Source organism: Balaenoptera acutorostrata, chromosome 13 (assembly GCF_949987535.1).
Source record: "Balaenoptera acutorostrata chromosome 13, mBalAcu1.1, whole genome shotgun sequence".
In the NCBI taxonomy this organism is placed as follows: Eukaryota; Metazoa; Chordata; class Mammalia; order Artiodactyla; family Balaenopteridae; genus Balaenoptera; species Balaenoptera acutorostrata.
In genome coordinates, this window is record NC_080076.1 from 50,381,378 (window position 1) to 50,406,118 (window position 24,741).

General features: G+C 37.8%; 1 protein-coding gene across 2 annotated transcripts in view; it reads right to left on the reverse strand.

Moving 5' to 3' along the window:
• Positions 1-24,741, reverse strand: part of TAF4B (TATA-box binding protein associated factor 4b) — a 117,272-nt gene that overhangs the window by 19,357 nt on the left and 73,174 nt on the right. For both annotated transcript variants that reach the window (XM_007197577.2, XM_007197576.2), the window contains one exon: positions 1,520-1,630. In XM_007197577.2, the coding sequence (XP_007197639.2) occupies positions 1,520-1,630 (111 nt within the window). The remainder of the gene's footprint in view (positions 1-1,519; positions 1,631-24,741) is intronic.

The window sequence follows — 24,741 nt, forward strand, 5'->3', positions numbered from 1 at the left end:
GTGTAGATATAAATAAAACAATTGGTGTAGATATAAATAAAACAAAATTAGGCATAAATTGATAGTAGTTGCAGCAGGATGGTAGGTGTGTAGGGGATTCATTATACTACTCTAGCTTTGAGTATGTTTGAATTTTTCCAAAAAGGTTTTCCTATTAATGCACACCCTTTAACCCAGGAATTCCATTTCTAAGTATTTAGTCTATAGTTACAGTGGACAAGCACACAACAAGGTAAGTACAAGGATGTTCTCGGAGGCAATAAAAGCAAAAACCCGGAAACAACCTAAATTTCCATTAGAGAACTGGTTGAATACATTATTTATCTAAACACAGTAACGTTATATACCTTTAAAAAGTATGGAGGTAAATTATATGAGAGAGATTACGGAAAAGGGGAAAAGAATCAAGAGCAGAACAATAGACGCAGTTTGACTGCATTTAGTAAAAACAAAATCAAATGTGGATTTGTGAAGGCACATGAGATACATGCCCATATTCACAATGAATTCTAGAAGGATATGTGAGAATCTTAATGGTGGTTACATCTGGCTGGGCAGGAGATGGGGGACTAGAAATCTGTGAGGAGGAAACATTTACTTTTTTCAAACATTTTTATACTATGAATTCTTTTTGCATGTGAACATATTGCATCCATTACACTTTTATTAATAAAAAGAACTAGACGTTTTAAATCCTTCTTCTACTGAGATGACTGTCATTCATTTAGGAACTATCAATGTTTAGGGTCAGCACTGGGAGGAGCTTGCCTCAAAGCACATTGAAGTTTTACAGAGCAGAACAGAGGAGCCGCGGTTCCTTTGCTGCTGACCTAGCTCAGGGCTCTTATCGAACCTGTATCTCAGCCCTGATGACCAATCTGAACATCTATCACTACAGCAAATAATTACTCTAAAGACGTAAGTAAGATCCTTCCTTGGTGTTAATCAAACATTAATGATATTTATTGAATATGTATGTGCCTGGTCCTGTGGGAGATACAAAGGAAAAGGATTATAGTCTTGCTCAAGAAATTCATAATCTCACAGAAGAGAAAACACGCACGCGAGGAGCAGAGAATGATTAATGCCGTGCAAACACATTATGTGCTGAGAAAAGGAGAAGTCAGTGTGGGTATGTAGAATCAAGGTTCATGATAGAAATGAGAGGGCAGACTTGATTTTAACAGATGAGCTGGATTTAGATACACAGAGGGGAGAAAGTTACATAAAACTGCCTGAAAGAGTGCACAGAAGAAACTGAGATAGTGAGATTCAGTATGACTAGAGATGGGGGATAGGAAAAAGTATAAAATAAGTAATTAGTAGGAGTAAAGTTCAAGGTGATATATATTTTTAAAAACAAGCAAAAATTAAGATTTTATAAAAGAGGCAAAGGAGAGTTTTAACAAGTATTTGACAGCAATAGTGTGCAAGGCAGAGTAAATTATTTGCATTCTTTGCTTCCTTTAGGCTTGCTTTTTTGACATGAAAAATAAAACAACAAACATTATTTCAATACCTCACTTCCAGACCCGGATTCTAGTGGTCTCTTCTTCCTTGGTCCAATAGCTGCAAGAGCTGTGAGATTAGCATCTCTATGCTGTATCTGCGCGAGCTCCAACTGTTGTAACTAGAAGATGGAATAAAAAAAAAAAAAAATCAGTGTTTACACACAGTGATGCTCAAAGGGGGAAAGAAACTGATCACTAAGCCCACTGTTCTGTTCTTTACCAAATACGTGACAGTGTAAAATAAATATCAGATTTCCCTAACAGCCAACGGTACATCATTTCTTGATTCCTTTCCTCTAACAAACTCTTTATTCCTGAATCTCTAAATAGAAGAGGCAGAATTTAGGTAAGGAAGAAGTATAGAATAGAAGAAAAAGAAGAAAAGAAACACCCCTAGAGCTTAAGCTCTCCTTAGTTTAAGCACAGGTTAAGAAATGCCTGAAGAATAAGTTGAACGGTAAATTGGAGGGAAAGTGGCCAAAATATAGTCAAACTTTTTGGAATAACAGAGAATTACAGTTGGCCCTTGAACAACAAATGTGGGGGGGGGGGGTAGAGGCGCGGACCCTCTATGCAGTAGAAAGTTCACATGTAACTTATCGTTGGCTCTCCACATCCGAGGTTCCTCCATATCCACGTATCTGAATCCATTAATTCAACCAACTGCAAATCGTGTAGCACTGTAGTAGGTACTTAGTGAACAAAATATGCATATAAGTGAACCCACGCAGTTCAAACCTGTGTTGTTCAAAGGTCAACGGTACTTAAAAATAGTTTCTGTATATTATAGGAAACAGTTCTGTGCTGTATGATTTACAAAGCACTTCCTTAAAATTCACTCATTTAACTCTTACAACGACACTGAAAGGTATATATTAATTGCTATAATAACATGAAAATTATACATATATGTTTTTTTAAAATAACTAAGGGAGAAAGTGAGGTTTTAAGAGATTGGGAAAACTTCATAAAGGTCACACAAATAATAAGTAGTAGAAACAGAACTCAGAGTCAAGTGTTCTCATTATAAACCTTTTCAATATATCACACTTTCTTATGGATTTACTCTGTATCTATCCTCATGTCAACAATTGAAAGTGAGTTAGTATTGTTTTGTTGTACAGCATTCATTATGCCTAACCCACAATGACCAAATCTACAAGGTATAATTTTTTAGTATTTGGGCACTAAACTATTCAGGGGTACCCATCAAAGATGCCTCATTAAGGTAGATAAATTTAAGATACTAAAACTGGGAAATAAATGCATGAAACATAGCATCACTTCACCAAGGCAAGTAAGTGTCAAATGGTATTCTTTAAAAAAACAAGGTGAAGAAGTCAAAATAAAATATCACTACACAGGTCTTAAGCTTTTCTGGAAAAGGAAGCAGGTTTAATTCCCACTGACATTTTATTACTGTGGAGAAGAAGGAAGAAAGAACCTGGCACTGGTTGCTAGATAAATATTCAAACAAGATCAGACTCCAAGATAGTCAACTGTAAGTAACCTATTGGGGAACCATAAATGTATCCTGAGAATATTTTTCTAAAAGAACACTAACTAAATTTTTAACATTAAAAAAAAAAAGCCTGGATGAAAGCAGCAAACAATTTATGATGAAATAGGCAGTCTCAGAGAGACACAAAGTAAAGATCACTTCAAATTATTTTATAATATCAGAGGAAAGACAAAGAATAAGCCATAGGTAACTGAATCCAGCAAAGCAGAAAACACTTAACTAAAGAAAATGAACTAGGAACCATTTTCCATTTGTTCCCCAAATTACAGGGCAGAAATCCTTCATTTAAATTGTGTATTTACTTACAAATAAATTGCTAGAAAACTATTTTCAGGAGTTATAAACCATCTTTTGTTAATGCTGGCCTTTTAAATAAAATATATAGTTTTAGAGTCTGATGCTATCACAACATAGAACTTGTAGGTGACAAAATATAATTTTAATTAATCTACCCTGCAGCACAAATCAAAGAACAAGCTATATTTTAGTCTTTCCCTGTAGAGAAATGGCATCTGCACAATAGTCACATCAAATAAATAGTTTTAAAATTGACCTCTGTCATCAAATTCCGCTACCTATATAGTAAAATACTTTCTCCCACTCTGCAAATTACACTTTGGTTTTCAGAAATCTCACAGACGTTTTAGAAAATTTTGCAAAACTCTTAACAAAAATGGAAACTGACAATAGTTTGGTTGTATTTACAATGAACTTTCTTAAAAACAATGTATTTTGGCCAGCACAACAGAGAAAAACTATGGACTTTTTTTTTTAACATCTTTATTGGCGTATAATTGCTTTACAATGGTGTGTTAGTTTCAGCTTTACAACAAACTGAATCAGCTATACATATACACATATCACCATATCTCCTCCCTCTTGCGTCTCCCTCCCATCCTCCTTATCCCACCCCTCTAGGTGGTCACAAAGCACCGAGCTGATCTCCCTGTGCCATGCGGCTGCTTCCCACTAGCTATCTATTTTATATTTGGTAGTATATATAAATCCATGCCACTTTCTCACTTCGTCCCAGCTTACCCTTCCCCATCCCCATGTGCTCCAGTCCATTCTCTCTGTCTGCATCTTTATTCCTGTCCTGCCCTTATGTTCCTCAGAACCTTTTTTTTTTAGATTCCATATAAATGTGTTAGCATACGGTATTTGTTTTTCTCTTTCTGACTTACTTCCCTGTGTATGACAGACCCTAGGTCCATCCACCTCACTACAAACAACTCCATTTCGTTTCTTTTTATGGCTGAGTAATATTCCATTGTATATATGTGCCACTTCTTCTTTATCCATTCATCTGTCGATGGACACTTAGGTTGCTTCCATGTCCTGGCTAATGTAAATAGAGATGCAATGAACATTGTGGTACATGTCTCTTTGAATTATGGTTTTCTCAGGGTATATGCCCAGTAGTGGGATTGCTGGGTCATACAGTAGTTCTATTTTTAGTTTTTTAAGGAACCTCCATACTGTTCTCCATAGTGGCTGTATTAATTTACATTCCCACCAACAGTGCAAGAGGGTCCCCTTTTCTCCACACCCTCTCCAGCATTAATTTTTGCAGATTTTTTGATGATGGCCATTCTGACTGGTGTGAGGTGATACCTCATTGTAGTTTTGATTTGCATTTCTCTAATGATTAGTGATGCAGAGCACTCTTTCATGTGTTCGTTGGCAATGTGTATATCTTCTTTAGAGAAATGTCTATTTAGGTCTTCTGCCCATTTCTGGGTTGGGTTGTTTGTTTTTTTGATATTGAGCTGCATGAACTGCTTGTAAAGTTTGGAGATTAATCCTTCGTCAGTTGCTTCATTTGCAAATATTTTCTCCCATTCTGAGGGTTGTCTTTTGGTCTTGTTTATGGTTTCCTTTGCTGTGCAAAAGCTTTTAAGTTTCATTAGGTCCCATTTGTTTATTTTTGTTTTTATTTCCATTACCCTAGGAGGTGGGTCAAAAAGGATCTTGCTGTGATTTATGTCACAGGGTGTTCTGCCTGTGTTTTTCTCTAAGAGTTTTATAGTGTCTGGTTAGGTCTTTAATCTATTTTGAGTTTATTTTTGTGTATGGTGTTAGGGAGTGTTCTAATTTCATTCTTTTACATGCAGCTGTCCAGTTTTCCCAGCACTACTTATGGAAGGGGCTGTCTTTTCTCCATTGTATATTCTTGCCTCCTTTATCAAAAATAAGATGACCATGAGATTGGTTCAAGATGGCGGAGTAGAAGGACGTGCTCTCACTTCCTCTTGGGAGAGCACCGGAATCACAACTAACTGCTGAACAATCATAGACAGGAAGACACTGGAACTCATCAAAAAAGATACCCCACAGCCAAAGACAAAGGAGAAGCCACAATGACATGGTAGGAAGGGTGCAATCACAATAAAATCAAATCCCATAACTGCTGGGTGGGCGACTCACAAACTGGAGAACACTTATACCACAGAAGTCCACCCACTGGAGTGAAGGTTCTGAGCCCCACGTCAGGCTTCCCAACCTGGGGGTCTGGCAACGGGAGGAGGAATTCCTAGAGAATCAGACTTTGAAGGCTAGTGGGATTTGATGGCAGGACTTCGACAGGACTGGGGGAAACAGAGACTAGACTCTAGGAGGGCACACACAAAGTAGTGTGGGAATCAGGACACAGGGGAAGGAGCAGTGACCCCATAGGAGACTGAACCAGACCTACCTACTAGTGTTGGAGGGTCTCCTTCAGAACTGGGGGGTGGCTGTGTCTCATCGTGAGGACAAGGACATGGGCAGCAGAAGTTCTGGGAAGTACTCCTTGGTGTGAGCCCTCCCAGAGTCCGCCATTAGCCCCACCAAAGAGCCCTGGTAGGCTCCAGTGTTGGGTCGCCGCAGGCCAAACAACCAACAGGCAGGGAACCCAGCCCCACCCGTCAGCAGTCAAGCGGATTAAAGTTTTACTGAGATCTGCCCACCAGAGCAACAGCCAGTTCTACCCACCACCAGTCCCTCCCACCAGGAAACTGGCACAAGCCTCTTAGATAGCCTCATCCACCAGAGGGCAGACAGCAGAAGCAAGAAGAACTACAATCCTGCAGCCTGTGAAACAAAAACCACATTCAAAGAAAGATAGACAAGATGAAAAGGCAGAGGGCTATGTACCAGATGAAGGAACAAGATAAAACCCCAGAAAAACAACTCAATGAAGTGGAGATAGGAAACCTTCTAGAAAAACAATTCAGAATAATGACACTGAAGATGATCCAGGACCTCGGAAAAAGAATGGAGGCAAAGATCGAGAAGATGCAAGAAATATTTAACAAAGACCTAGAAAAATTAAAAAACAAACAAACAGAGATGAACAGTACAATAAGTGAAATGAAAAATACAGTAGAAGGAATCAATAGCAGAATAACTGAGGCAGAAGAACGGATAAGTGACCTGGAAGACACAATGGAAGAAATCACTGCTGCGGAAAAGAATAAAGAAAAAAGAATGAAAAGAAATGAAGACAGCCTAAGAGACCTCTGGGACAACATTAAACGCAACAACATTTGCATTACAGGGGTCCCAGAAGGAGAACAAAGAGAGAAAGGATCGGAGAAAATATTTGAAGAGATTATAGTCGAAAACTTCCCTAACATGGGAAAGGAAATAGCCACCCAACTCCAGAAAGCGCAGAGTCCCATACAAGATAAACCCAAGGAGAAACACGCCGAGACATAGTAATCAAATTGGCAAAAATTAAAGACAAAGAAAAATTACTGAAAGCAGCAAGGGAAAAACGAAAAATAACATACAAGGGAACTCCCATAAGGTTAACAGCTGATTTCTCAGCAGAAACTCTACAAGCCAGAAGGGAGTGGCAAGATATACTTAAAGTGATGAAAAGGAAGAACGTACAACCAAGATTACTCTACCCAGCAAGGATCTCATTCAGATTTGATGGAGAAATCAAAAGCTTTACAAACAAGGAAAGGCTAAGAGAATTCAGCATCACCAAACCAGCTCTAGAGCAAATGTTGAAAGAACTTCTCTAAGTGGGAAACACAAGAGAAGAAAAGGACCTACAAAAACAAACCCAAAATAATTAAGAAAATGGTAATAGGAACATACATATCGATAACTACCTTAAACATGAATGGATCAAATGCCCCAACCAAAAGACACAGGCTCGCTGAATGGATACAAAAACAAGACCCATATATATGCTGTCTACAAGAGACCCACTTCAGACCTAGAGACACATAAAGAATGAAAGTGAGGGGATGGAAAAAGATATTCCATGCAAACGGAAATCAAAAGACAGCTGGAGTAGCAATACTCGTATCAGATAAAATAGACTTTAAAATAAAGAATGTTACAAGAGACAAGGAAGGACACTACAGACAAGGGATCAATCCAAGAAGAAGATATAACGAGTATAAATATACAGGCACCCAACAAAGGAGCACCTCAATACATAAGGCAACTGCTAACAGCTATAAAAAAGGAAATTGACAGTAACACAATAATAGTGGGGGACTTTTTTAACACCTCAGTTCCACCAATCATCCAAACAGAAAATTAATAAGGAAACACAAGCTTTAAATGACACAATAGACCAGATCGATTTAGTTGATATTTATAGAACATTCCATCCAAAAACAGCAGGTTACACTTTCTTCTCAAGTGTGCACGGAACATTCTCCAGGATAGATCACATCTTGGGTCACAAATCAAGCCTCAGTAAATTTAAGAAAACTGAAATCATATCAAGCATCTTTTCTGACCATAATGCTATGAGATAATAAATCAATTACAGGGAAAAAAAAATGTAAAAACCACAAACACACAGAGGCTAAACAATACGTTACTAAATAACCAAGAGATCACCGAAGAAATCAAAGAGGAAATCAAAAAATACCTAGAGACAAATGACAATGAAAACACGACGATCCAAAACCTATGGGATTCAACAAAAGCAGTTCTAAGAGGGAAGTTTATAGCAATACAAGCCTACGTCAAGAAACAAGAAACATCTCAAATGTATGATCTAAACTTCCACCTAAAGTAACTAGAGAAAGAAGAACAAACAAAACCCAAAGTTAGCAGAAGGAAAGAAATCATAAAGATCACAGCAGAAATAAATGAAAAAGAAATGAAGGAAACAATAGCAAAGATCAATAAAACTAAAAGCTGGTTATTTGAGAAGATAAACAAAATTGATAAACCATTAGCCAGACTCATCAAGAAAAAGAGGGAGAGGACTCAAATCAATATAATTAGAAATGAAAAAGGAGAAGTTACAACAGACACTGCAGAAATACAAAGCATCCTAAGAGGTTACTACAAGCAACTCTATGCCAATAAAATGGACAACCTGGAAGAAATGGACAAATCTTAGAAAGGTATAACCTTCCAAGACTGAACCAAGAAGAAATAAAAAATATGAACAGACCAATCACAAGTAATGAAATTGAAACTGTGATTAAAAATCTTCCAACAAACAAAAGTGCAGGACAAGATGGCTTCACAGGTGAATTCTATCAAACATTTAGAAAAGAGCTAACACCCACCCTTCTAAAGCTCTTCCAAAAAACTGCAGAGGAAGGAAAACCCCAAACTCATTGTATGAGGCCACCATCACCCTGATATCAAAATCAGACAAAGATGTCACAAAGAAAGAAAATTACAGACCAATATCACTGATGAATATAGATGCAAAAATCCTCAACAAAATACTAGCAAACAGAATTCAACAACACATTACAAGGATCATACCCCATGATCAAGTGGGATTTATCCCAGGGATGCAAGGATTCTTCAATATACACAAATCAATCAATGTGATACACCATATTAACAAATTGAAGAAGTAAAACCATATGATCATCTCAATAGATGCAGACAAAGCTTTTGACAAAATTCAACACTCATTTATGATAAAACTCTCCAGAAAGTGGGCACAGAGGGAACATACCTCAACATAATAAAGGCCATATACGACAAACCCACAACAAACATCATTCTCAATGGTGAAAAACTGAACGCATTTCCTTTAAGATCAGGAACAAGACAAGGATGTCCACTGTCACCACTATTATTCAACATAGTTTTGGAAGTCCTAGCCACGGCAATCAGAGAAGAAAAAGAAAGAAAACGAATACAAATTGGAAAAGAAGTAAAACTGTCACTGTTTGCAGATGACATGATACTATACATAGAGAATCCTAAAGATGCCACCAGAAAACTACTAGAGCTAGTCAATCAATTTGGTAAAGTTGCAGGATACAAAATTAATGCACAGAAAACTCTTGCATTCCTATACACTAATGATGAAAAATGTGACAGAGAAATTAAGGAAACACTCCCATTTACCACTGCAATAAAAAGAATAAAATACCTAGGAATAAACCTACCTATGGAGACAAAAGACCTGTATGCAGAAAACTATAAGACACTGATGAAAGAAATTAAAGATGATACCAACAGATGGAGAGATATACCATGTTCTTGGATTGGAAGAATCAAAATTGTGAAAATGACTATACTACCCAAAGCAATCTATAGATTCAGTGCAATCCCTATCAAACTACCAGTGGCATTTTTTACAGAACTAGAAAAAAAAAATCTTAAAATTTGTATGGAGACACAAAAGACCCCGAATAGCCAAAGCAGTCTTGAGGGAAAAAAACAGAGCTGGAGGAATCAGACTCCCTGACTTCAGACTATACTACAAAGCTACAGTAATCAAGACAATATGGCACTGGCATAAAATAGACCAGTGGAACAGGATAGAAAGGCCACAGAAAAACCCATGCACCTATGGTCAACTAATCTATGACAAAGGAGGCAAGGATATACAATGGAGAAAAGACAGTCTCTTCAATAATTGGTGCTGGGAAAACAGGACAGCTACATGTAAAAGAATGAAATTAGAACACTCCCTAACACCATACACAAAAATAAACTCAAAATGGATGAGACCTAAATGTAAGACCAGACACTATAAACTCTTAGAGGAAAACAGAGGAAGAACACTCTTTGACGTAAATCACTGCAAGATCTTTTTTGATCCACCTCCTAGGGTAATGGAAATAAAAACAAAAGTAAACAAATAGGACCTAATGAAACTTAAAAGCTTTCGCAAAGCAAAGGAAACTACAAACAAGACGAAAAGACAACCCTCAGAATGGGAGAAAATATTTGCAAATGAATAAACGGACAAAGAATTAATCTCAAAAATATATAAACAGCTCATGCAGCTCAATATTAAAAAAAAAACCACCCAATCCAAAAATGGGCAGAAGACCTAAATAGATATTTCTCCAAAGAAGACATACAGATGGCCAAGAATCACATGAAAAGCTGCTCAACATCACTAATTATTAGAGAAATGCAAATCAAAACTACAATGAGGTGTCACCTCACACCAGTTAGAATGGGCATCATCAGAAAATCTAGAAACAATAAATGCTGGAGAGGGTGTGGAGAAAAGGGAACCTTCTTGCACTGTTGGTGGGAATGTAAATTGATACAGCCACTATGGAGAACAGTATGGAGGTTCCTTAAAGAACTAAAAATAGAATTACCATATGACCCAGCAATCCCACTACTGGGCATATACCCAGAGAAAACCATAATTCAAAAAGACACATGCACGCCAATGTTCACTGCAGCACTATTTACAATAGCCAGGTCATGGAAGCAACCTAAATGCCCATCGACAGATGAATGGATAAAGAAGATGTGATACATATATACAATGGAATATTACTCAGCCATAAAAAGGAACGAAATTGGGTCATTTGTAGAGACGTGGATGCATCTATAGAGTGTCATACAGAGTGAAGTAAGTCAGAAAAACAAATATCGTATATTAACGCATATATGTGGAACCTAGAAAATGGTACAGATGAACCGGTTTCTAGAGCAGAAATTGAGACAGAGAAGTAGAGAAAGAACATATGGACACCAAGTGGGGAAAGAGGCGGGCGGTGGAGGTTGTGGTGTGATGAATTGGGAGATTGGGATTGACATATATACACTACTATGCATAATAGGTATAACTAATAAGAACCTGCTGTATAAAAAGATAAATAAAATAAAATTCAAAAATTCAAACAAAAAAAAAAAGGTGGCCATATGTGCATGGGTTTATCTTTGGGCTTTCTATCCTGTTCCACTGATCTATATTTCTGTTTTTGTGCCAGTACCATACTGTCTTGATTACTGTAGCTTTGTAGTATAGTCTTAAGTCAGGGAGCCAGATTCCTCCAGCTACATTTTTCTTTCTCAAGATTGCTTTGGCTATTTGGGATCTTTTGTGTTTCCATACAAACTGTGAAATTTTTTGTTCTAGTTCTGTGAAAAATGCCATTGGTAGTTTGATAGGGATTGCATTGAATCTGTATATTGCTTTGGGTAGTATAGTCATTTTCACAATATTGATTCTTCCAATCCAAGAACATGGTATATCTCTCCATCTATTTGCATCATATTTAATTTCTTTCATCCGTGTCTTACAGTTTCCTGAGTACAGGTCTTTTGTCTCCTTAGGTAGGTTTATTCCTAGGTATTTTATTCTTTTTGTTGCAATGGTAAATGGGAGTGTTTCCTTAATTTCTCTCTCAGATTTTTCATCATTAGTGTATAGGAATGCAAGAGATTTCTGTGCATTAATTTTGTATCCTGCTACTCTACCAAATTCATTGATTAGGTCTAGTAGTTTTCCGGTAGCATCTTTAGGATTCTTTATGTATAGTATCATGTTATCTGCAGACAGTGACAGCTTTACTTTTTCTTTTCTGATTTGGATTCCTTTTCTTTCTTTTCCTTGTCTGAGGGCTGTGGCTAAAGCTTCCAAAACTATGTTGAATAATAGTGGTGAGAGTGGGCAACCTTGTCTTGTTCCTGATCTTAGTGGAAACGGTTTCAGTTTTTCACCATTGAGAACGATGTTGGCTGTGGGTCTGTCATATATAGCCTTTATTATGTTGAGGTAAGTTCCCTCTATGCCTACTTTCTGGAGGGTTTTTATCATAAATAGGTGGTGAATTTTGTCAAAAGCTTTTTCTGCATCTATTGAGATGATCATATGGTTTTTATCCTTCAGTTTGTTAATATGGTGTATCACATTGATTGATTTGTGTATATTGAAGAATCCTTGCATCCCTGGGATAAAACACACTCGATCATGGTGTATGATCCTTTTAATGTGCTGTTGGATGCCGTTTGCTAGTATTTTGTTGAGGATTCTTTGGCATCTATGTTCATCAGTGATATTGGCCTGAAGTTTTCTTTCTTTGTGACATCTTTGCCTGGTTTTGGTATCAGGGTGACGGTGGCCTTGTAGAATGAGTTTGGGAGTGTTCCTCCCTCTGCTATATTTTGGAAGAGTTTGAGAAGGACAGGTGTTAGCTCTTCTCTAAATGTTTGATAGAATTTGCCTGTGAAGCCATTTGGTCCTGGGCTTTTGTTTGTTGGAAGATTTTTAATCACAGTCTCAATTTCAGTGCTTGTGATTGGTCTGTTTACATTTTCTATTTCTTCCTGGTTCAGTCTTGGAAGGTTGTGGTTTTCTAAGAATTTGTCCATGTCTTCCAGGTTGTCCATTTTATTGGCATAGAGTTGCTTGTAGTAGCCTCTCAGGATGCTTTGTATTTCTGCAGTGTAAGTTGTTACTTCTCCTTTTTCATTTCTAATTCTATTGATTTGCGTCTTCTCCGTTTTTCTTGATGAGTCTGGCTAATGGTTTATCAATTTTGTTTATCTTCTCAAAGAATCAGCTTTTAGTTTTACTGATCTTTGCTATTGTTTCCTTCATTTCTTTTTCATTTATTTCTGCTCTGATCTTTACGATTTATTTCCTTCTGCTAACTTTGGGGTTTTTTGTTTTATTTTCTCTAATTGCTTTAGATGTAAGGTTAGGTTGTTTATTTGAGATGTTTCTTGTTTCTTGAGGTAGGATTGTATTGTTATAAACTTCCCTCTTAGAACTACTTTTGCTGTATCCTATAGGTTTTGGGTCATCATGTTTTCATTGTCATTTGTTTCTAGGTATTTTTTGATTTCCTCTTTGATTTCTTCAGTGATCTCTTAGTTATTAAGTAGTGTATTGTTTAGCCTCCATGTGTTTTAGTAATTGATATCTAGTCTCATAGTGTTGTGGTCGGAAAAGATATTTGATATGCTTTCAATTTTCTTAAATTTACCAAGGCTTGATTTGTAACACGAGATATGATCTATCCTGGAGAATGTTCCATGAGCACTTGAGAAGAAAGTGTATTCTGTTGTTTTTGGATGGAATGTCCTATAAATATCAATTAAGTCCATCTTGTTTAATGTATCATTTAAATCTTGTGTTTCCTTATTTATGTTCATTTTAGATGATCTGTTCATTGTAGAAAGTGGGATGTTAAGGTCCCCTACTATGACTGTGTTACTGTCGATTTCCCCTTTCATGGCTGTTAGCATTTGTCTTATGTACTGAGGTGCTCCTTTGTTGGGTGCATAAATATCTACAACTGTTATATCTTCTTCTTGGATGGATCCCTTGATCATTATGTAGTGTCCTTCTTTGTCTCTTGTAACAGTCTTTATTTTAAAGTCCATTTTGTCTGATATGAGAATTGCTACTCCAGCTTTCTTTTGATTTCCATTTGCATGGAGTGTCTTTTTTTCATCCCCCCACTTTCAGTCTGTATGTGTCCCTAGGTCTGAAGTGGGTCTCTTGTAGACAGCATATATACATACGGGTCTTGTTTTTGTATCCATTCAGCCAGTCTATGTCTTTTGGTTGGAGCATTTAATCCATTTACATTTAAGGTTATTATCGATATGTATGTTCCTATTACAATTTTCTTACTTGTTTTGCATTTGTTATTGTAGGTCTTTTCCTTCTCTTGTGTTTCCTGCCTAGAGAAGTTCCTTTAGCATTTGTTGTCAAGCTGGCTTGATGGTGCTGAATTCTCTTAGCTTTTGCTTGTCTGTAAAGGTTTTAATTTCTCCATCAAATCTGAATGAGATCCTTGCTGGGTAGAGTAATATTGGTTGTAGGTTTTTCCCTTTCATCACTTTAAATATGCCCTGCCACTCCCTTCTGGCTTGCAGAGTTTCTGCTGAAAGATCAGCTGTTAACCTTACAGGAATTCCCTTGTATATTGTTTGTTGTTTTTCCCTTGCTGCTTTTAATATTTTGTCTTTGTATTTAATTTTTGATAGTTTCATTAATATGTGTCTTGGTGTGTTTCTCCTTGGATTTATCCTGTATGGGACTCTCTGTGCTTTCTGGACTTGATTGACTATTTCCTTTCCCATATTAGCGAAGTTTTCAACTATAATCTCTTCAAATATTTTCTCAGTCCCTTTCTTTTTCTCTTCTTCTTCTGGGACCCCTATAATTTGAATGTTGGTGCATTTAATGTTGTCCCAGAGGTCTCTGAGACTGTCCTCAATTCTTTTCATTCTTTTTTCTTTATTCTGCTCTGCAGTAATTTTTTCCACTATTTTATCTTCCAGGTCACTTATCCGTTCTTCTGCCTCAGTTATTCTGCTAGTGATTCCTTCTAGAGAAGTTTTAATTTCATTTATTGTGTTGTTCATCATTGTTTGTTTGCTCTTTAGTTCTTTTAGGTCCTTATTAAACGTTTCTTGTATTTTCTCCATTCTATTTCCAAGATTTTGGATCATCTTTACTATCATTAGTCTGAATTCTTTTTCAGGTAGACTACCTATTTCCTCTTCATTTGTTTGGTCTGGTGGGTTTTTACCTTGGTCCTTCATCTGTTGTGTGTTTCTCTGTCTTCTCATTTTGCTTAACTTACTGTGTTGGGGTCTCCTTTTCGCAGGCTGCAGGTTCGTAGTTCCTGTTGTTTTTGGTGTCTGCCCCCAGTGGTAAGGTTGGTTCAGTGGGTTGTGTAGGCTCCCTGGTGGAGGGGACTGATGCCTGTGTTCTGGAGGGTGAGGCTGGATATTGTCTTTCTGGTGGGCAGGTCTACGTCCAGTGGTGTGTTTTGGGCTGTTTGTGACCTTATTATGATTTTAGGCAGCCTCTCTGCTAATGGGTGGGGTTGAGTTCCTGTCTTGCTAGTTGTTTGGCATAGGGTGTCCAGCACTGTAGCTTTCTGGTCATTGAGTGGAGCTGGGTCTTAGCATTGAGATGGAGATCTCTTGGAGAGCTTTCGCCATTTGATATTATGTGGAGCTGGGAGGTCTCTGGTGGACCAATGTCCTGAACTTGGCTCTCCCACCTCAGAGGCACAGGCCTGACACCCGGCTGGAGCATGAAGACCCTGTCAGCCACACGGCTCAGAAGAAAAGGGAGAAAAAAAGAAAGAAAGAAAGAAAAACTAAAAGTTGTTAAAATAAAACATTATTAAAAAGTAATTTAAAAAAAGGAAAGAAAAGAAAAAATGTACAGGCAGAACCCTAGGACAAATGGTAAAAGCAAAGCTATACAGACAAAATCATACGAAGAAGCATACACATACACACTCACAAAAAGAGAAAAAGGAAAAATATATATATTTAGTTGCTCCCAAAGTCCACCGCCTCAATTTTGGGATGATTCATTGTCTATTCAGGTATCCCACAGATGCAGGGTACATCAAGTTGATTGTGGAGATTTAATCTGCTGCTCCTGAGGCTGCTGGGAGAGATTTCCCTTTCTCTTCTTTGTTCGCACAGCTCCTGGGGTTCAGCTTTGGATTTGGCCCCGCCTCTGCGTGCAGGTTGCCTGAAGGCGTCTGTTTCCGTTCAGACAGGACGGGGTTAAAGGAGTGGCTGATTAGGGGGCTCTGGCTCACTCAGGCCGGGGGGAGAGACGGGTACGGAATGCGGGGCGAGCCTGGACGTTGCAACAGCCTGAGGCACGCCGTGTGTTCTCCCAGAGAAGTTGTCTCTGGATCACGGGACCCTGGCAGTGGCGGGCTGCACAGGCTCCTGGGAGGGGAGGTTTGGAGAGTGACCTGTGCTTGCACACAGGCTTCCTGGTGGCTGCAGCAGCAGCCTTAGACTTTCATGCCCATATCTGGTGTCTGCACTGATAGCCATGGCTTGCACCCGTCTCTGGAGCTTGTTTAGGCGGTGCTCTGAATCTCCTCTCCTCGCGCACCAGGAAACAAAGAGGCAAGAAAAAGTCTCTTGCCTTTTCGGCAGCTCCAGACTTTTTCCCGGACTCCCTCCTGGCTAGCTCTGGCTCACTAGCCCCCTTCAGGCTTCCTTCACGCAGCCAACCCCAGTCCTCTCCCTGGGATCCGACCTCCGAAGCCAGAGCCTCAGCTCCCAGCCCCCTCCCGCCCCAGCGGGTGAGCGGACAAGCCTCTCGGGCTGGTGAGTGCTGGTTGGCACCGATCCTCTGTGAGGGAATCTCTCCGCCTTGCCCTCCGCAACCCTGTTGCTGTGCTCTCCTCCACAGCTCCGAAGCTTCCCCCCCGTCCACCCTCCGTCTCCACCAGTGAAGGTGCTTGCTAGTGTGTGGAAGCTTGTCCTCCTTCACAGCTCCCTCCCAGAGGTGCAGGTCCCGTCCCTATTCTTTCGTCTCTGTTGTTTCTTTTTTCTTTTGCCCTACGCAGGTACATGGGGAGTTTCTTGCTGTTTGGGAGGTCTGAGGTCTTCTGCCAGCATTCAGTAGGTGTTCTGTAGGAGTTGTTCCACATGTAGATGTATTTCTGATGTATTTGTGGGGAGAAAGGTGATCTCCACGTCTTACTCTTCTGCTATCTTGAAGGTCTCTGAAAAACTATGCACTTTTAACTGGAACAGGAGGATGTTCTGGGCATTAACGTGGACTTGGCATACACAGTGGGTGAAAACGACATGCAAGCTCAGTTCAGTAAAAACAGCCACTGAATTAGAGGTTTGCTGGTGGAAAATGGGATTGCAAGTGACATGCTTATCTACACAGAAAACCTCAAGGTAGATACAAAAAAACAAAACCAAAAAACCTCCTAGGACTAATGAATGAGTTTAGTAAGGCAACAAGACTCAAGGTCAATACACAGAATAATCGTATTTCTAAATATCATTAAGGTAAAGTCTGAAACTTAAATTTTTAAAAATCCCACTTATAATAGCTTTCCCCAAAATGAAATACTTAGGTATCAATCTAACACGTACAGGTATTTGTATGCTGTAAACCACAAGACGCAGATGAAAGAAATAAAGGAAAATACAGATAAATGGAGAGACATGCTGCATTCATGGATTGTAAGATTCAACATAGTAAAGATTTCAAATCTCTCCAAATTGATCTACAGATTTAACACGATTCCAATAAAAATTTTTTGTGGATATGGATAAGTTGATTGTAAAACTTATATGGAAACCGAAGAAACTAGAAAAGCTAAATCAATTTTGGGGAGAAAAAGGGAACAAAATGGAAAGAATTACACCATGCAATTTTAAGAATTACTTATATAAGGCTACAGTAATCAAAATTATGTGTTATTGACAAAGGAATCGACACATAGGTTAATGAAACAGAATAGAGAATCGAGAAATAGATCCACATAAATATGGCCAATTTATTTTTGACCAGGGTGGAAAACAATTCAATTGAGAAAGCACAGTTATTTCAACAAATGGGGCAACTGAACATTCACATGCAAAAAAATGAATCTTGAACCTCAAACCTTATAAAAAATTAACTCAAAATGTCAACTATAAACTTCTAGCAAAAAGCTTAAGGAAAAATCTTTGTGACTTGGGACCCAGAAAAGAATTCTTAGACATGACAGCCAAAGGCAGGTCTATTTTTTTTAAATTGACAAATTTGACTTCATAAAAATTAAACTTTTGCTCTGTAAAGGACACAGTTAAGAGAATGAAAGAACTAATTTTTCTCTACAGGCTATATGCCTTTTCTTTTTCTTGCCTTATTGTACCAACAATATAATGTTGAATAGTAGTGAAGAAAGCAGACATCCTTGCCTTTTTCCTAATCTTTGGAAGAAAGCATTCAGACTTTTCACCATTAAGAATGATTTTTAGTGGTAGGGTTTTAACAGCTGTCCTTTATCAGACTGAGAAAGTCCCTTCTATTCCAAGATTGCTGAGAGTTTTATTATTAATGGATGTTGAAATCTGCCAAATGTATTTCTACATCAATTGATATAGTCACATGGTTTTTCTTTCTTAGACTATTAATATGTTAGATTTTACTGACTAATTTTTGAATATTGAACCAGCTTTGCATCCCTGGGGTAAACTCTACTTGGTCAAGATATATTATTATTTTTATATATCACTGGATTTGATTTGCTAATATTTTGGTGAAGATGTTTACATCTATGTTCATGAAGCATATTGGTCTGTAGTGTTCATTGGTATGCTGATTAGATCAGAGTCACATATAACAAATCTGTAGCTCAAGAGTGGTAATAAGAATTAAACATAGTAATATGGGGTTGCTTTCATGAGCTCTTCCCTTTCAACCATCTTCCCAGTAATTTCTGGTTTCCTGGGGCTCCTCTTTTTGGCCCTCTGGCCAGAAAGCTGGGGCTTTAGTTACTCCTCTTTGCCACATAGTTCTATGACTGCGTCCATGCCTAAGGTCAAGCAGCAAGAAAAAATGGGGGTGGGGAGTGGAGTAAAAAGTGAGATGGCAACCTTACTGCTGGTTCAGAAGTCAGTTTGAATTCTCATCTTCTTCCCCAATTTGCCTACTATTTACTTTTCAAAGCCTTCGAATAGCTGCTCCATGCATTCTGTCCAGGTTTTATAGCTGTGTTCAGTGGCAGAAACAGTATGGAATGTTTTTACTCCATCTTAACTGAAACCATTAAAAGCTAGTTTAATCAGAATTCTGACAGCAGGCTTCTGTTATATTATATTCCTACTAGCTTTTACTTCATAAAACTTAAGCCTGCTTGCCCACCTATACCAGCAAACTCTCTCAACTTGGTCCAAAAAGACCTAACAGGCTTGGCAGGTTTTCTTTTAAGGGCACCCTCATTCCTTCCTTAATGGCTAAAGAAAAAGGCAGAAGTCTTCATCTCCCTAATCATAGTCTCTCTGATATCAAGTAGAGGTCCCCTAAAATTCAAGTCAGTGCCCTAGAGAGCAACAGAGCAATCGTGATTGAAAATTATTTTATCTCTGGTGTTTAGTACTTGTCTCTGTTCCTTAAAAGTATAACTATGATAGTACTGACTTTAATCAAGAGCCAAACCACATTAACAGATTACCTTAAAAAATCACACAAGCTCTCAGAGGTAAAACTCGGTAGAGGTACTTCTTGATGCTAAGGACATAATTTTTTAAAAAAACAAAAGATATAGAAAAAATGAAAATTAATGAAAACAGAAAGCAAAAGCTTATTAGGCAGAATCAGAGGAGTTACATGAAGAATGAATAAGCTAGTGTCCTACAGCCAACTCCCTCAACAAATATAGGGACATATTTAACAGAAAGGGCTAAATTATCTAGATAATTATGACACTGACATAATGGGAAATCCAAAAATGAGTTTCTGTTTCATGCTCAAGGAAGGCAAGATATTGGGGGAAAATGCAGGCACAGAGAGTACAAAAGATGACAGCAGAGCTGTCCTTCATAACAAATGATCCAAAAATATGAAGTAGTGTCACCTTCAGTCCAATTTTGCTACATACTTTCAGAAAGTGATAAAGTATAAAGCAAAGGAAGGAATTGAGAGGTAAGTTAATGAGCCTGTGCTCTAGAGCCCACGAGCCACAACTACTGAGTCCTCGTGCCACAACTACTGAAGCCCGTGTGCCTAGAGCCCGTGCTCCACAACAAGAGAAGCCACCACAATGAGAAGCATGTGCACCACAACAAAAAGTAGCCCCCGCTCGCTGCAACTAGAGAAAGCCTGCACGCAGCAACGAAGACCCAACAGAGCCAAAAATAAATAAATTAATTTAAAAAAAAAGAATGTCCTGCTTAGATTTCATAATTACGGTTAACATAATCTTAAACCAAAGGAAAAAAATTTTAGAACAAGTTCCAAAAAAAATCATCTCCCCACCTCACATAAATTCAAGGATACCACAATTCAAACACAGAATCCTTTTTAACCCCTTAAAGACAATTATTAAGCAGGCATTCTACCAAATCAAACAGTCACAGGGTCTGATTAATTTTTCTCCCAACCATTAAGGCTAATAATATCAGGACACTGTCCAGAAAACCTGAGATACTTGGCTTGAAGTTTTTTTCCTCCATTGATAATTTTTTTTAATTGAAGTATAGTTGATTTAAAATACTGTGTTACAATGTTCATTGCAGCTCTATTTATAATAGCCAGGACATGGAAGCAACCTAAGTGTCCATCGACAGATGAATGGACAAAGAAGATGTGGCACATATATACAATGGAATATTACTCAGCCATAAAAAGAAATGAAACGGAGGTATTTGTAATGAGGTGGATGGAGTTAGAGTCTGTCATACAGAGTGAAGTAAGTCAGAAAGAGAAAAACAAATACAGTATGCTAACACATATATATGGAATCTAAAAAAAAAAAAAAAACGTTCTGAAGAACCTAGGGGCAGGACAGGAATAAAGACGCAGATGTAGAGAATGGACTTGAGGACACGGGGAGGGGGAAGGGTAAGCTGGGACGAAGTGAGAGAGTGGCATGGACATATACACACTACCAAATGTAAAATAGATAGCTAGTGGGAAGCAGCCGCATAGCACAGGGAGATCAGCTCGGTGCTTTGTGACCACCTAGAGGGGTGGGATAGGGAGGGTGGGAGGGAGACACAAGAGGGAGGAGATACGGGGATATATGTATACATATAGCTGATTCACTTTGTTATACAGCAGAAACTAACACACCATTGTAAAGCAATTATACTCCAATAAAGATGTTTAAGAAATAAATAAATAAAATATTGTGTTAGTTTCAGGTGTACAGCAAAGTGGTTCATATATATATATATATATTTTTTTTTTTTTCAGATTATGTTCCATCATAGGTTATTACAAGATATTGAACATTGTTCCCTGTGTTATACAGTAAATCTTTGTTGCCACCTGAGATACTTGGAATTTGAAATGTATACCTGCTGGTCAGCCCTTCTAATCCATCTCTACCTTTCAGGAGAATAGTATATTCCATATAATCTCAATTGAACACTTTTCCCCTTACATGCAAACATAATACTTGATTTATGTATCGTTAAAAAGAAATATAATGTGCTGTATTCATATTAGATTATATAATATCTAATATGAATTCTTACTCTTATATCCTTTTTTTTTATTCCCAAACTTCTTTTCATTCCTCTGGAAGGAAAAAAAAACCCAAAAAAACTAAAAACTGACATATTAGTTTTTGGAAACTGACATACCCATGGGCAATCTCAAGATTATTATATTTAAGAGTTTGATGGCATCTTTCTTAAATGTATCTTAGCTAATGGTTTTAAGCTACTGGTTTTCCCTCTAATACCTCACCTTTCCCTAAATTATGACAGCTCTGTAATACAAGCAGAACATGTATTGTTACATTCATTTTAAATACAAGGAAATGGGTAAGTTCAAAGAGGTCAAGTAACTTTCCCAAAGTGAAATCTAGATAATGGCAGGCTGAATCTAGCATCCAGGACTCCTGACTTCTACTTCAATGCTATTTCCTCTATAATACACACCTTTTCTATCAAAAGGATAATACATATCTCAAGACACACAGATCCTATACATCCAAATTAAAGAATGAGTACAACCTTCTGAAGAAGCTCTAAATAAAATGTTATATTTTCTATGTAAGGTTCACCAATCAAGAGATACAACCAATAAAGGTCTCTTGAGAAAATTTCCATTAAAAAACCTAGTGTAGCTTTCCTGCTTCCAAAGAGAGAACCTAGTGAATGGTAATTGGATGGTAACTGAACTATGCCAGTTGAAGATGCCAATTCTCAGATTCCCAAATCACAGTATTTTATTTAACTTTCTATGTATGACCATTTAGTCAATGGGAAAACAAAAGTGATAGATTTTAAAGGCCCCCTTCTTTCCCCTCCTACATTCTAAGTGTGATCTCCAGAACAGTGACAGCAATAGAAAAATCACCAAAAATTTGTTGGAAATGCAAATTCTCAGGCTTCACCCAGGCCTACTGTGTCATAGACTCCTGGGGTGGTACCCAGCAATCTGTGTTTTAACAAGCCCTCCAGATAATTCTTATGCATACCAAAGTTTGAGAACTACTGTCTTAAACTATCAATGCTTTGAAAACATTGCATTTCTGTTTCTCGGCTATGTATACAAGCTCTTTATAACTTGTCATTTTAAGAACATCTTCTCCATACTATATTAATTTGATTGCACTTTTAATGACAAATTCATTTTTCCCTGTTCAGTGTTCCATGAGTTTTGGCTCATGCAGATCTAGCATAAAGTTTACATACAAGTTGCTGTAAATTTAATAGATAGCCTTAACTATCATATTTCACTGACTCCATATCTTTTAAAATTTCATTTAAAAAAATCCCTTGCCCTGGGCTTCCCTGGTGGCGCAGCGGTTGAGAGTCTGCCTGCTGGTGCAGGGAGCACGGGTTCGAGCCCTGGTCTGGGGGGATCCCACGTGCCGCGGAGCGGCTGGGCCCGTGAGCCACAACTGCTGAGCTTGCGCGTCTGGAGCCTGTGCCCCGCGGCGGGAGGGGCCGCGATGGTGAGGGGCCCGCGCACTGCGATGAAGAGCGGTCCCCGCACCGCGATGAGGAGTGGCCCCCGCTTGCCGCAACTGGAGAAAGCCCTCGCACAAACCGAGGACCCAACACAGCCAAAAATGAATAGATAAATAAATAAAGAAAAAAAAATCCCTTGCCCTTCTTGTACCTAAATAATATATCTTCTAATCAGTAATGAGCCTTATGAGTCAGTATTTTATTTATTGTACAATAATGCTTCATGGAGAATTGTATTACTTATAGTTTTTATATCCTATATTTTCTATAAACAAAAATCCAAAGTCCTTCAGGGTACAACTTTTCTAATCTGTTATGCATTTTAATTATTTACTACTTATTTTTGCCCAGTTTCTACAGGATGCACTGTGAAACTAATGTGCCAGCAGGTACATGTCATGCGTTCCTTTTTCTTTCTTCTAATGTCTGATAACAAATGAAAGTGGGGATGCTAGGAATTGTTAAAAAGAAAGTAAATGAATTCTTTGTCTCACTCTGCACAGATGTACTAAACTCACATTTCCCAAAGGAGAAAGAAGATATTCAAAGGAAATAAGGGTCACAATATATATAACAAATGTTTAAGGAATCAGGATGTTTGAACTCCAAGGTCAGATGGTTTGCTCTGAAGAACTCTGGATGATGTGGTAAGAAAGGAAAACATTGAAGGCTAGATGGTAATCTAGGACACACAGCACACATTTCACACAAGTCTGCAAATGCATTAAACAAAAACGTGCCTGCTTGTTTGAAGTCAGAATTGGCAATTAGTAATCTATTTAAAATCTTTCACACATTGATGGTGAAATGGAAGAATGTCAGTACTTACATTTCAGTAAAAGTATCTAGGAGAAAAAAGCCATCACAATTTAAAAGTGTCCATATTTAAAATATAAACTTACAATACAGAGAACGAGAACACTTATGACTTTTTTTAAAGGCAAAGATAGAAAACAGGAAAAAGATGGCCCCAAAGTCGGAACTAAAATGTTTGATATCCACAGACATTTTAGCCAGACAACAAGGTTTTCAAATAGATGGATAACCTGTCAGATCAATAGGAATAGTATGTAGCAGGAGCTGCTTCAATGGATTCAGACTAGGCTGGAGGCAAACCCAAAGGCAGTCTACTTTTTTAAGTGCCAAATGAGAATGACAAAATTGGAAGAAGTCAATAGGAAGGATGAAAAGAAATTAGACATCGTTATAAAAACCTGCCCAATTTAACAGTTTGTCTTTACACCAGAATGCAAAGAAGAAATGCATAGACTCTAAAACTGTATTAGAGAGAAGAAAACCCATGGGAGAAATGACCAAGATCAAAACTCTAGTCCTTAACAGTTGAAAGCAACCATGGATTATAAGACTACGTATGAAGGGGATTCAAGTTGTGATTTAATATTTAATGACAAACATCACTGCTGAAACATTCCTCAGGATCAATAAAGCCTACAACTTCTCTAAACAGTTCTTTGGAGTTCTATATTTGTAAGATACTGTCATTAATCTGTTTCCTATGCCCAGCTTAGTAGGTAGGTAGTTACCGGAAAAAGGAAAGCAAAGCAGTTTTATATTGAGCAACTGTAAGGAATCTGTACTAATTTTCACAATCGGACAAAGAAAACTTCCTAAACAGCCAAATACCAAAAAATCACAAACCAAAGCTTTATAGTTTATAGCAGTGTGATAACAATTAGTATATCCCAAATGATAACCTTACGAATTACCATATAAGACAACAATTCAACTCTATATAAAGATAGGGTCAATGATTTTGCAACTGAACAAAATATGGTGTGTTTGATTCTAAATTAGAGCCCCTTAGAATATTAAAGTTATTAAGAACTCTAGCGGGCAAGGGAATGACAAAAATGACAATATTTTACTTTCATCCAACATTTGCAACTAATACAGAGTGGCTCTGTTCTTGGAACTGGGCCAACGTATTTGATTCTTTTTTAAATCAAAGATGATTTAGAATAGGAAGCAACCAGAAAACTTTTGAAATATTTTGGAAGGAAAATATACAGTCTTTTTAATCTTGCTAGGAAAAATAAATAAATGGAGGTGCAAAAACAGTGGGCAAAAAAAAAA